The sequence below is a fragment of the Arachis hypogaea genome, chromosome 10 (assembly GCF_003086295.3).
Source record: "Arachis hypogaea cultivar Tifrunner chromosome 10, arahy.Tifrunner.gnm2.J5K5, whole genome shotgun sequence".
Taxonomy (NCBI): domain Eukaryota; kingdom Viridiplantae; phylum Streptophyta; class Magnoliopsida; order Fabales; family Fabaceae; genus Arachis; species Arachis hypogaea.
The window spans coordinates 109,247,347-109,262,045 of NC_092045.1; the positions used below are offsets into that span (position 1 = coordinate 109,247,347).

A 14,699-nucleotide genomic window follows, 5' to 3' on the forward strand; every position below is an offset into this window, starting at 1 on the left:
GGTTTTCGATTTGAGAAATAAATTTCGTTTTACATTATTTGAAAAACAATTAACTTTAGAAGATTACTTTTTTTTTTCACTAACCTATTTATCTAAAGATATTGTAAACATAGAGGGCACTTTTTCCAAAAGGAAAAAAAACAATGACACTCAAATAAATACATCTTTGAAGTCATGATAAAAAAATAAAAAATAAAAAATAAAAAATAAAAGAAAGAAAGAAAGAAAAAAATAGAGGACTTTTACTAGGAAGGTGCAACTCCACCAGAAAAATAACCATTCTTTAATCATACCATCTTTCATGTTGGCACCTTACATGTTTGTGTGTGTGTATATATGGATATAATTTTCTATATTTCCATGTTGAGATGCTTATGATAGAAGGAGTTAAAGTGAAGACTCCTGACATTAAAGGAGGAGTAGAAGAAGAGGGTCTCATGCCAGCAGTAGTTAGAATGGTTCAGATGCCATTGACAATGTTCCATCATTGGCTAGATTGCTTAGTCAAGCATCCTTGTATATTTAGAGAAGATTAACTCCCACTCCTACAAGTCCTTGCTTCATATCTCTGTTAATCACAAATTCATTCAGGAATACTCATCTTAAGTTACCTTGTTAAGTTCTTGTAAAACAACAATAGTGATCTTCTTTTAGAGAAGCGTAAATAGCCCTTTTGGCAACCGAAAGGTTCTGATTTTGACAAAATAAACTCCCAGATAGCAATTCTCTTAATGTCCAGAGTGATAGGTTAACGATTAGCTCATTTTGTCAAACAGAACTGATATTCAGGGGTTCATTTTATCAAAAACGAAGGTTACGGTCTGTTTTGTCAAAATCAGAATTGCCAAAACGGCTATTTATTCTTTAGAGAAAATATACTAATCACAAATTCATTTATGAATACTCATCTTAAGTTCCCTTGTTAAGTTCTTGTGAAACAACAATAATGTTGTTCATTTAGATGAAAGATCTTGTTTACTTAACTTTTGTATATGTAACATTACTCATACTGGAAAGAAGAAATCATTTACCTCTTCCAAACCTTGATTTTCGAACTTCGCGCCGCATGTCACTCACTTGCGAACCATGATCTGTATTTCCCTGTGAAATTAAAACAATATTACATATGAGCAACAAAAGGAAATAGTAGTTTTCAGCTATTGTTTGAAAGAAGTGCAAATCATTTTATGGCATGATTTAGAGCTTGTTCCTTGTTTTATGCATGCATGTGTCCCTCCGGACATTCTAACATAACCAACTTTAAAATAATGATATTACCTGATGATTCAATAGTTCGGAAGGATCAAAATCCATGGTTACGCGAGTCTCTTCATGGTAACCTTGCTTGTCATTATATCTCTTGTCCAAAGCAGTCATCCTTTGTCTGTTTAAATCATAAGTTCCTTTAGCAAAGTTTGGATCCAATGCACTAATTTTGCTTCTTGAGCCATCTGATAGTGTAGATGAAGCATCTTGCTTTCTCCTTTTCACCCAGTCATAGCCGCCTTGTGCCGGTACAGTAAAGCCATTACCATCTGCAATATTCACCATCTGCGAAAGGTCCGAGACTGCATCCATTTCGGGTTGTAGATAGTCTTTGTGTGCTCCTATTCCCTTTTGAACATGTGATCTACCGTCGCTTCTACGAACATTATGAGGACCATTCTGCATGTGCTTTGAAAAGAAGAAAAGATAAGCATATAAAAGCAACAATTTTCACATGATGTAGCAGCAGTGGACTAGTAAGAAACTACCTCTTTGGAAACTGATTGAGTATGATCAATTGGTTCTCGCAAATATTTCTTGACTCGTCTTGGTTGCCTTCTCGATGTTGCAGCATCTCGCATTTGCATTTTATCATCGGTCCTTTTCCTGATAATACATTTCCATACTTTAGTTGAAAAGGATTGTAAAAGCCATAAGAAAGTAAATCCTCTATTTTAAATTTTGAATGTAAATGAGAAGATTAGCTAGTCTAGGAAAATATGATGAAAAATTATATGCAACTGTCTTCGTATGAAGTTGATAGTTAAGAACAGTTAGATGATTTGACATGTTTGACTACACTGTCATCTAACGATTCTCAATTATCAATTTCACATGAAGGAAAATCCAGTGGAAGAACTTTGTGTGTGGCAATTTTATGTCACTAAAAAGGAAGACAGGTAGTTTACCTCGACATGTCTTCCCGACTTTTAGCATCCAGTTCTTTGCTAGGCGAATACTTTGGCAAGTTTGATGGATTGCAAGCATAAGGTTTGGTGTTGAAATACTATAAAAAGGTATTCCAAGAAATGAAAAGAAAATATATATGTCAGAAATCAAACTCAATCATATTGAACTTGCTAGCATTAACTTGGTGAAGTTTACCTCAGACATCAGGGCAGAGGAGGCGGTTCCACGATTGGCAGGGTCAATGGATAATAAAGTCTCAAGTAGATCAACAGCAGTTTCTGGAAACTCGGCACACCTCTCACGCAAAGAGCTTTCGTAAGTAGTTTGAGGCTTAAATACTGTTGCATGAGGAAGCTTATACTTTTTCCAGAAATCGTCCGGCGGAGATCCACACAGCTTAAAAATTTTGTGTAGTTGTTCAACCTGTATGCTCAAAAATAAAATAACTCATATCAAAGTGCTTCCCACAAAATAAGAGTCAGTGTAAGGAATGTACTAATGCATTGCTTATGTTATTGTTTTGGTATACATAGTAATCAACAATGTTTTTAAGTCCCTTCCTTCTATGCGAAAAGTTTCAAACTAAATCACACACAAAATAGTAGGAAGTAGAGCAATCTTTTTTCCAAAAAGTTCACAAACTTTTTAGAATGTCTTTTGATGCTTACTACTAAAGAATCAAATACATCAATTAAGCAGATTGATTACCTCAGTTCTTCCCTTAAGGATTGGTTTTCCTAGAAAAAGTTCGGCAAATACACAACCAACACTCCACAAATCAACCGATACTCCATAATTGGTTGATCCCATCAAGAGCTCAGGAGGGCGATACCATAGAGTTACTACACGACTGGTTAACTGATGCTTGTTATTTGGACTAATTGTATTTGCTAATCCAAAATCTCCTATCTTGAGAATACCTTCATTGTTCAATAAGATGTTTGATACTTTAATGTCACGATGCATGATACCACGGATATGACAGTGCTCAATTCCACTTAATAGCTGTCGCAGGTAACACTTTATCTGTGGGAGAAACGAGGAAACAATGAAATGTCCAACATCTAACAAGGACCTAAATAACTTTCAAATACTCGAGGAATTCAAGGAGAAAAAGAAACAAATAAATGAAGTAAAGTGTTGTAGCATAAAATGAAGACCAAGATATGATTTGGAGTTAGCATAGAACCTTAAAGGCTTGTTGGTGAGTTGGGATTTTGGAGGAGAAGGGAGGGAAAGGAAGGTTTTGTAGCGTAAACATTTAAAATTTAACACTACGAGCATTTCCTTTCCCTCCGAAATTCCAACTCACAAACAATACCTGGAACAAGTCCTGTTCAAGTATTGATATTTTGTGAAACACATGTGGAAATTGGCTTGAAGATTCAAATTTATCATAAATGAGATGAAAAACCAACCTGAGAGTCAGTGAAGAGAATATCAGGACGCGATACTAAGCCAGCAAGATCATGCTCCATGTATTCAAAAACAAGGTATATGCTACTAGATTGCTTAGAAGTGATTATGCCCTCCAATTTCATGATGTTTGGGTGGTCTAGCCTGCGAAGGATCGATATTTCTCTTGCCATGAATCTAATGCTCTCAGGTTGTAAATTGTCAAAGCGCACCTTCTTCAGAGCAAACATCCTTCCTGTTTCAACTTCACGTGCTCTGAACACGCTGCTATAAGTACCTTGTCCAATCTATACAAAAAACCAAAAGGGAAGAAGTACACTAACATAAGAAAACACCAAATTAGAAAACTAATAGTGCCATGTTTTGAAAACCAAAGCTAGTTTGGCACTAAGAATACGTATGCTCCTAATTCGGTTGTACCAGTGTCAGTGCCATTAAGGAAAGTTTCCTTAGTAGCTCTATAAAATTATACAATTTATCAGTACATGCCGTTAAATAAGAACAATAGCATAAAGTAAAATTTTATAGCCTTCAAAACTAAATTTTTTAAACTTCATAATCATCTCCCTACCATTAAATCAAGTTAGTTAGTATTCAGATTTGATATTCCTTAGTTTTATTCCACCAAAGCAACTAAAAATTGTGCTAATTTCCCAACAACACGATGTAGCTTTGCAACTACTGAATATATGTTATTTATAAAAATATAATTATCTTTCAAGTTAAACTATATATTATGCATACTTATACCAATTTCAAAGCCGCATTTGTTCAAGGAGAATAATAAAAGAGAGGTCTTTCTGAAAGATCTCATAACATGAGGGTGAATGGATAACTTTGACCATGTTATACAACAACAATACCTAATACTACCATACTTACCAGTTAGCGAAACTAGTTAGCTAGATTACAATTTCATGCAAACCTCACATATTTAAACCCTGCAATCATTATTTTAAAAATTTTTGTCTAACTAACAATTTCATATCTAAATTATCAATATCTGTGATTAGTGAATGTTAACATTTTCTCATTGGAAACTTTTCAAACAAGCTATTAGAAAATCACTACAAATTTTGTCCTAGTCAACCATATTAAAAAGGCGGAAAGTTTTTTAACTTAGTTTATATCATTCATAAGCCTGAAAGCAATATATTACCTACATAAACAGTTTCCAAAAACCCCAAAATATAATTGAAAAAGTACCTTATCTAACTTCTGAAAAGAATCAGCTCTAAGAGGGAGCCATCCATGAACAGCTTCACCAGCAGTAACTGTGAGCCAACTTGGCCAACCAGCAGCATTGTGTTCAGCATCAACATGCCTCTTGGAGAATCCAAGCCTGATGCTAAAGGAGCCATTGCTCTTCTTGGAGGCGTTCTTCTTCAATTTCTTCTTCTCATCTGCTAATGACGATCCTGCCACATGAGAATGGCCCCTTGATCCTGCAACTGAAACTGCTGGTGGAGGAAGAGGTTCCAAAATCACATGATCAACAGGTGATAAATAAGGTGATGAGTCCCCAGACACAGCATTCTTGGAATTGATGCAACCCATGTATCAAAATCTGTCCTTTTCAAGATTTTTCTTCGTCTTCTTATTATTATTATGATTAATTACTAAATTATTGTTATTATTTTTTCAACCTCTAATTGGATGGCGGGTGAAGAATGCAGGGGACAGAGGTTTCTCCCCCCTAACATCAACACCCCCCAATGAGGTTTCTGCTAATTGGAATTCGAATCAGAAGAGGTGAAATGGGATTAACCCAGAAACAAAATCATTTCTTTTTTATTTTTTTGTTGGGTAGTGTGGTGAAACAAAAAAGAAAAAAAAAGTAACTTTCGTTCTGGAAACAACCCCTTTAATGTTTCTCTCTCTTCTTCCTCTCCTCCCTTTGTTTCTGTGTTTTGTTTTCTCTCTCTTGCTGTCTGTATTTGCCATTTTTGTTCCATCTCTAATTGTTTGTGTCATGTTTGCAAGATCCTCGGAGGAATGGAGGGTTGATGGTTTTTCAAGCGCGAAAGTTAAGGAAGAGAAACTCGGCGGTCCAAATTGGTTCATGGTGTTGAAAATACGAAGTGTGAAGTTTGTAATCATCAGAAGAGAGAGAGAGAGAGGTGAAACCAATTAGCCATGCAGATTGCAATGGTGGCGCGCCTTTTTTTTTTTCTAATAAAAAAATTAATTTTGATACGTTGTAAATTTATACGAGCATTTAATTATATAATATCATACTGCAATAACAGTTGCAATTACATGTAAAATATTTTATATTAAAATTAAATTTTAAAAAAATATTAAATAATTAATATTTAATTTAAAAATATAAAGTGATAAATTTTAAATTTCTCATATTAAGTGAATATATGAATAAGGACATATAATACTTTTATTTTCAGCAATATCATGACTTAAACTTTTGAAAATTTTGGGAGATCATGGCCCTATATACCCCTTATTAGTTCTGCCACTTACTAAAACTAAAAGTAAAATATGTTATTTTATCAAAAATTTTAGAATTACTCTTAACATCCTGTTTTAATCCTACGCCTAAAATTTTAAAATTATCAAATTTTATATATTTCTATACTATGATTTGAGAGACAAAAGAAAAGTCAATAATATGTATGTTAAAAGATATTAAGATATAATAATAATAATAATAATAATAATAACAACAACAATAATAATAATAATAATAATCTATAATAACATATAATGGCAAAACATGAGTTTTAGTATCTAAATTTACTTTTCAATATTATTTAAAAAAATAATTATAATTATCATTTTTAAAACATTGAGGTTTGGCTTTCTCTCTTCATGTACATCCTACTCCAAATAAAAAATTTTTACCAATTTTATTTTGTAATTTGTCATAATAATTCATCTTTTCCTACCTTATTTTTATATATATCTGTAATAATATATAATCTATAATCTATAACAATATATAAAGCAGATATAAAAAATTTGATATCCAATTTTAATTTTTTTATTTTAATCCTGTCAACAAAAAGTAATTAATATAACTATCATTAAAAAAAAGTCAACAAAGTAATTATCAGCTAGCTTTTCTTCATTCATATTGCGATTAGCATAATTTTCATCCAAATCATCCTCTTCTTCCTCTTTTTTTAGGTCTTTATTTATTTTTATTAATTTTTTTATCTCTCTGTATTTTTTTATCTATTAAATCAATTATGTATCAAAATATCTTTTTTTCTAAAAAATTACAAGAAGAGAAATGACTCATAATTAAGCATGTCAAAAATTTTATTACAAGTTATCATCAAAAACTCTATTTTTATGTTAACTATAAAAAAGTGGTTATAACCTTTTAACAATTTGTGGGTGATGTCAAGTAGTATGAAATATATTTATTTATACTAGATTAAGTGACCGTAAAAAAAAAACATTGAGAGAAAATAGTTTATACATTTTTTACAATCATATAATATAATTTATACGGTTTAAGTAGGTATGCTTTAAAAATGGTACAACATTCAGTTTTTTATTATAATCATTTCAAAAAAAGTAAAACAAACACAACTAAAAATTATGAATAGATTTAATGTCTTTTTAAAATTAAATACACATTTAAAATACAAACTAAATAAAATTAAAATTTAAAATTTAAAATTTAAATTTCTATTTCAGATTTAATATATTTAATTATTAATATATTATAATTTAAATACACATCTAAAAATCAAATTATTTAAAATTTTGATTTTAAAATTCTAAATAAATCTTAAACCATCTAATTATATTTATTTGATAGATTTTTGGATGTGTTCTAAAAATATTTTGAGTACGCCTTGTACGCGTAATAAACATACTAAATAAACTAATTTTAAACATAACTAAAATACTAAACAATAACATAATTAAAAAAATTAAAATAAATAAATACTAATGCTCAAATAAATAATAAAAATTCCAACTAATACTACAATAATACATGTTAGATATATTTTTATTGATAAGATATAAAAAATTTAAATTAATTATTGATTTTAATAATTTTAAAAATGACAATGTTTAAATAAGTAACGAATAAATCTAACTAATAGTAAAATAATAAATATTAGATGCATTTTATTAAATCAAATATCAAAAGATTAATTGTATTTTTAGTGTTTATATTTAAATGATAGAATTTTTAATTTTGAATGTGTTTCAAAAATAATTTATATATAATATTATATTTTTTAGATGTATTATAATTAAAAAAAATTATAAACATACTATCTATGTATTTTTATTTAAATTTTTATATTTTGAATGTGTTTTAAAAAAAATTTATATATAACATCATATTTTTAGATGTGTTATAATTAAAAAATAATATCTATTTGTATTATGGACATAGCTTGTAGTTAATCCTTAATGTTGTGCTCTACGAACTTAAATTGTGGACATATATTCTATGTATTAGATGTACCAAAAAAATATTTGATGTTTTAGGAGAATTAGTGTGTTGAACTATTGATAGAATATTGGTTATTGAACATTCTATTTTTAAAATGGAACCACAAAAAATAGTTTTAATAATGTCAAGCCATAAGATTTTAAATATTTAAAGTGTGCTAATTACTCCTTTTCTTTCTAAATTATATACACGTACAATCACATATAATAATAATAATAATAATGCGACTTTTAAGGAGACAATGTATAAGTTAATAAATCTTTGACTGAAAGAAAATTATTTTATTATTTATGAAAAATAAAAAGAATGAAGATAAAAAAAAATAGTCTTAGTTTATATAATTTAGTACTCATTATATATTCTGTAGTATAATCCTATACTTGAATTTATAATTCAATTTCAACTCTTAACGAACATAAATAAAAAATTTATTATATAAATATATGTATTTTTTAAAAATAATATTATAAAATAATAAATTAATTTTTTTATTTATATGATAAAAATGACATTGTGATCAGAGTATATTCTTCTCGTTCCGAAACTTGACCATGTGTCTGTCAATGGATAGCCGTGACTCCAACCCTCCAAGCACGAATAAAGAGGTGCCTATGATACCTGTGGCTGTAATAACTCCAATTATCACACCTACCAGCTCATGATATGCTGCACTTGTTGAGTTTTGAAAAAGAGGAAGATTATTTTGATTTTTGAGAAAGTGACAGATGACACCGTAGCTCACAATGGTAATGTATATTAGGGTTTTTTTAGAAATAAAATTAAAAAATAATTATTTTTTTATATCTCATTTTTTAAATACGATTTTTTTTAATTCAGAGTAAGTTTGTTGTACTCTAACAAACTTTATTTCAAATTAAAAAAAATTGACTAATTCAAATTCTTAAACTTTAAAATAGACCATAACAATTAATATTATTATCTCTAAAGTACATAAGAATACACAAAAATATATAAAAATAAGTCATATTTTTATTAAAAAATAATAATTTCTTTTTAATCTATAACGTGGTGCTAATCCTCATGATAAGCATAGATTATTTTAGGTTGACTTTTTAAATAAGCACCGTTCCAAGATAAATAAAAACAATAGAATTATTTTTTATTTTTTTAATAAGCACCACAAGTGGAATAATTATTGAATAAAACCCTATATTTTTTAAATAATTCTATCAATACTTAAATAATAAAGAATTCTTATTAATAAATAATCCAATAATTCTATAATTATTCAATAGTTTTAAAATAATAATTCTATCAATAGTTTTTATTAATAATTATTCAATAGTTTTTAAATAATAATTCTATCAATAGTTTTTATTAATAATTATTCAAAATAATTCTATTGAATAATTATCAATAGTTTAATTAATAGAATAATTATTTTGAATAATCAATAAAATAATTAATAAAATAAATAATAGGATAATTAAAAATAATTATTAAAATAATTATTTAGAATAATAAAATAATTATTTTATTAATTTAAAATAAAAATAATAATAATTAGGTTGATAATAATTGAACTAACAACGTATGCTTAACTAATATCATTGTTACTTGTATGTTACTATTTACTAAGAACGTTAAGGTAGTGTTTATTTTTAAAGTCTGAAATTAAAATTTGGTATTATATTTAGTAGTTAAAAATTGTAATTAAAATTTTAGTCTTGAAATATAAATTTTTAATTCTTTTAATATTTTAAAAAAATACAGTAGACTAAAATTTTTAAAGATAAAAACTGAAATTTTAATAATATTTTTTATAATAATTCAAAATATTTTAATTATATTTATCTTAAACCAAATAAAATATTAAGACATAATTTAATTATGTATATTTTTTTATCAAACATAATACATAAATTTAATTTAGTGTCAATCTTTTTATCTTTATTTTGCAGTGTCTATCTCCTTTTGAAATGAAATCTAAAAATTCTCATATTTAAGAGGAATAACTTTGAGTCTATTTTTTAAAATATTTAAGATTAAAAAATAGGAAAAAATTCTACATCTATGTAAAAATTACATGGATGATATCCATGTATCTTTCACTCCACGTCCCACGTCCCTGTTTGTTTTATATGCGCCACTTATAATTTATCTAACGAATCTTTATTTTTTTTCAACGTTTCTTAACGTAAAGCTTCTCATACAATGTAAACCTCTTTCACGTTCTTCTTCATGTTCTTCTTCTTCTTCCTATTCTCCTTTTTATTCATTAACCTAATTAAATTCGTTATTCTCCTTTTTCACGTTTTTCTTTTCTGCATTATGGATCTGGATTGATTCAATGTAATTAGCTTCGTCGTTTATCTTCTTCATTTTCTTCTTCGATCTGCACTTTTCAGTTGAAACAATGAATGAATCAACTTCAAATCAGTTGAATGGCTGCGATTTGGATGATTCTTCTGAAATGCATCAATTTGATGAAGTTTGGATTATTGAATTCTGAATCGAATTTAATGGAATGAAATTGCTAATTTTATTTGAAGTGAATTGAATGGATTGAGGTGATCTACATCTGAATTGAATTCAAATCAATTGATAATATGTAACTTTGAGTAATTGTGAGTGTCATTAACTGTGAGTAACTCTGAGTAAATTTGAGTAACATTTGGGTTCGGTAAGTACTAAAAAGGTGGTTCATCACTTTTATATTTTCGGTTCGGTACGTAGAAAGCAGTCTAACAAAAATTAGACCAACATGTTTTGTTTTCTTTCCTAAGCACTATATAATTGTTTCACCTTAATTAAGATTTCGGTTCACCATGCAGACCAGCTGTGTTATGGATGAAAAATTTGTCCCAAAGGTGGGAATGATTTTCAAGACCCTAGAAGAAGCTAGAAAGTTCTACAAATATTATTCCAAACTTGATGGTTTTTTCACCAAAATAAGGAATACGACTCGGGATAGAAACAAGATTAAGAATCAACTAATTGTATGCTCTAGAGAGGGGAGGTGGAAATCAAAGATATCTCCAACTTTGAAGACAAACCCTTCAGCTGGGTTAAATTGTCCGGCCAGAATTTACGTACACATAATGAAGGATGTTGGTCTTTGGACAATTTTTAAAATTGTTTTAAATCACTCACATCCTTGTTGTCCAGACCAGGCTGAGATACTCAAATAACACAGGGAGCTTAGCATGTTCGTGCATCGCACCATTGAAATCCACGAGGAAGATGGAATCAGACTGAGCAAAATCTACCAATCATTTGTGGCAGCAGCCATGAACTAGGTTTTATAGAAAAAGACGTAAGGAATTATATCACAAGAAAAGTACGGAATATTTTAGAAAAAGACGATGCCAAAGAATTTGGGAAGTACTTAGTAAGAATGAAAGAAAATAAACAAAATTTTTTCTTTGAGCTCAACCTTGAAGGCGATCACTGCATTAAACATGCATTCTAGGCTGATGCAAGAAACAAGGCTGCATTTGATTATTTTGGAGACGTGGTTTCATTTGACACCACCTATAACACAAACAGCTATTCGGTTCATTCAAACAATTTTTTGATGTTCAGTGAGTGTATATATTTCGGTTCACCAACTTATGGTTGTTATTTATGTAGGTACAATTTGGTTTTAGATTCTTTTGTTGGCGTGAATCGCCACGGCCAGTCGACACTTCTTGGATACGCGCTGATGAAAATGAGGACATTCAATCATTCAAATGGCTATTTGAGTGTTGGCTACGTTGCATGGGAGGGAAGGAACCAAAAGGTATTCTTATCGATAAATGCACATCGATTCAAAGGGCAATTGAGCTATGCATGCCAACAACAATTCACCGCTGGTGTATCTAGCACATCATAAAGAAGATCCCAAGTAAACTAAATGGCTACAAGGGACACATTGATACTGAATAAAAGATGAGCCATGTTGTTTGGAACTCGTACACAAAAGATGATTTTGACAGAAACTGGAACGATTTCCTCACAAAGTGTGGTCTCGAAGGCAACAAGTGGCTTTCAGGTAATTGAGATTTCAATTCAAATCATTTTTATGCTTATATATTTTTTTCCCAAAAGCATGCACTGTTTTCGGTTCACCACAACTTATAAATTCGGTTTGATTTGCAGAGCTGTACGAGGATCAGCATATATAGATTCCGGTTTACTTGGATCACCACTTTTGCGTCGGGATGAGAAGCACAAAAAGGAGCGAGAGTATGCATTATTTTTTCAACAAGTTCATCACATAGAATAGCTCCTTGAGACAATTCATGAAGCAATACGACAATTGCTTTCCAAGCAGAAAGAGAATTCGATGCTGCAGATTTTCACACTGTGATACCGTGTGCAACAAAATCAGCAATGGAGGCACAGTTTCAGCATGTATATACCCATGAGAAGTTTAGAGAAGTTCAAGCTCAATTTAGAGGTAAAGTGAATTGTATCACAAGATCAATACATTCAACCCTAGGTTTCATAATATATGAAGTCTAGAGCAGGTTTCCAACTCTACATTCAACAAGTTTGTCGTCATCTATGACGCAGTATCACGAGATGTAAAGTGTCATTGTTTGCTGTTTGAGTCTAGGGGCATATTGTGCCGCCATTCCCTAAGCATTCTAATCTTTGAGCGAGTGGATAACGTGGCACCGAAATACATATTGGAACGCTGGAGCAAGAACATAAAGAAGAGGCATACACACATCAAGAGCAGCCAAGATGAACCTGTACTGGAGCCAAGAAGTAAGAGATTTGATGAATTGGTGTTTCGGTCACACAATATATGTGAATTTACATCCGAGTCTGAAGATTTGACCAGAATTTTGCACCGAGCATTTGACAAGGTCATGGCGGAGATGGAAGAATATCAAGAGAGAAGGAAAGGAAAAAGTTTGTTAACTCACGGAGAAGCGACATTAAGCAATGTGAATGATCTTTAAAGCCCACCACGTATCAAAACAAGAGGTCGGCCCAAGAACAGACTTGGATCAAACCTGGAAAAAAAGATCTCAAATGCCATGAAGAAAAAGAAAAAGACAGCTCCAAGCAAGGTAAAATTGACTTGCTTTTAATTAGTTAAAAATTCAATTGTTCAATTTCCTAATATACAATTAATTATGTCTTTTGTAGTTGAACCTTTTACACTCTGAATCATCGATTCAGTCAAGCTCCACTCTTTATAATACACCATATATGAATTATCCAAGACAGAATTTTACAAGTTTTAGTTTTTATTAATGTAAATTTTTGTTCACCTATGAGCAAATTTCGGTTCACCATGTTAAAACAGGTTTAATTTCTGAATGTTGATAGTCTTTACTGAATAGCCACTTTTTTTTGTGAAATTCTATATTGATATATGCAGTTTTTCGATTCGTCTAGTGTATTAATATCTAATTTGAATAATAAGAATTTGTTTTTTGGTTCATGGTTCAAAGGTCAGAGTTCTGATAGTAGCATTCTTTTAAAATTAGATCTGTGTTATGTTGAGATATGCACTTTTTTTGTTCACCAGTTGCATTAATTTCGGTTCATTGTGTTTTTGGGGTTTAGGGTTTAGGGTTTAGGTTTTAGGGATTTAGGGTTTATGGGTTCAGGGTTCAGTGTTCAGGGTTCTGGTTTTAGTGTTTAGGGATCAGTGTTTAGGGATTCAGTGTGTTTCTACTTTTTGGTTTGCCCAGTGTAGTAATTTCGGTTCACTGTGTTCTTTTGGAGTTCATAATGTAATGGTAATCACCCTGATTTCTTTCACTGTGAACCTGCAACAAAACAGCAGCAAGGCAGTTCCAACAGGTATATAACAAGACAAGGAGTAATCAATCTTGAATGAAATTTGTTGTTATTTTCATTCAGTTCAGTGCATCGTGTAACTAGGGCTTTAAAATTGGTTGTTACTCTGTTCAGTACTTCTTTTGCATGGAGAAATACAATCATTTAGCAACAGTGTTCAAGAATATGAGTGAGGAAAAGAAAGCTATAGTTGAAGAAATGGGATTTGGTGCCCTGGCACATGTCCCAGAAATAAAGGTATCTCACGCCCTCTTAAGAGAATTGATTGATTGCTATGATGAGTATCATGGTTGTCTGAAAACTCTCCATGAAAAAATATACATAACACCTACTAAAGTAGCAGCTGCGCTGGGAAGTGGGGATAAGCCACGATGGTAATACACTTTCCACTTCTTGCTTATTTTCGGTTCATTGCTTATTTAAATTTCAGTTCATTGCTCCCTTTAAATTTGGTTTATTTCTACCTTTAGTTTTGGTTCATTGGTATGTAACAAATTAAACTGAACCTTTTTTGCTCATTTGTTGCTATTAAAATATTGTAGGAGATCGTGTTCCTAAAAAGGTTGGCTATCGCAAACTGAATGAAAAAACAAGTCAATATTTCACAGCCTCAAATGTGTTACGTTGGCGACTTTGACAAAGTCTGTCCTAAATATGAGTGTTGAAGAGGAGGAGAACCGGCAAAAATTCTGCAGGACTTTTGTCGTCTTCATACAGAAGTGCTTCTTGCTGCGGACGACGGTAAGCTTGGCCTCCGTGATCCAAAAGTTGCCTATCGTTTGTGTGGACAACATCCGACAGTGGAATTGGGCATGTCATGTGCTCAGCTTCTTGGGAAAGGGAATCAAAAACAAGAGAAAGGGGAAGAAATAGTCTGTTGAGGGCTGTGTTTTTGTTTTAATGC

At 30.6% G+C, this 14,699-nt stretch overlaps 1 protein-coding gene across 1 annotated transcript; it reads right to left on the reverse strand.

Annotated features, from left to right (window-relative positions):
- Positions 1 to 224: 224 nt before the first annotated feature.
- LOC112716440 (cyclin-dependent kinase C-2 C-like) lies at positions 225 to 5,426 on the reverse strand. Its single transcript, XM_025768349.3, has 9 exons — positions 4,798 to 5,426; positions 3,594 to 3,878; positions 2,884 to 3,201; positions 2,371 to 2,598; positions 2,175 to 2,272; positions 1,755 to 1,872; positions 1,279 to 1,665; positions 1,032 to 1,101; positions 225 to 568 (listed from the first exon to the last, which is right to left on the reverse strand). Exons 1-9 carry the CDS (start codon positions 5,146 to 5,148, stop codon positions 561 to 563), a joined length of 1,863 nt encoding a protein of 620 aa, XP_025624134.1. The 5' UTR covers positions 5,149 to 5,426; the 3' UTR covers positions 225 to 560.
- Between the last annotated feature and the right edge of the window lie 9,273 nt (positions 5,427 to 14,699).

What these genes read in the sequence shown, in the direction of transcription:
- LOC112716440 (XM_025768349.3), bottom strand. Translation starts at nt 5,148, where the DNA reads ATGGGTTGCATCAATTCCAAGAATGCTGTGTCTGGGGACTCATCACCT. An exon ending in TTCTCTTCACTGACTCTCAG is followed by an intron (nt 3,202 to 3,593) that starts GTTGGTTTTTCA and finishes TTTCTCCCACAG; the next exon opens with ATAAAGTGTTACCTGCGACA. An exon ending in TCCTTAAGGGAAGAACTGAG is followed by an intron (nt 2,599 to 2,883) that starts GTAATCAATCTG and finishes TTGAGCATACAG; the next exon opens with GTTGAACAACTACACAAAAT.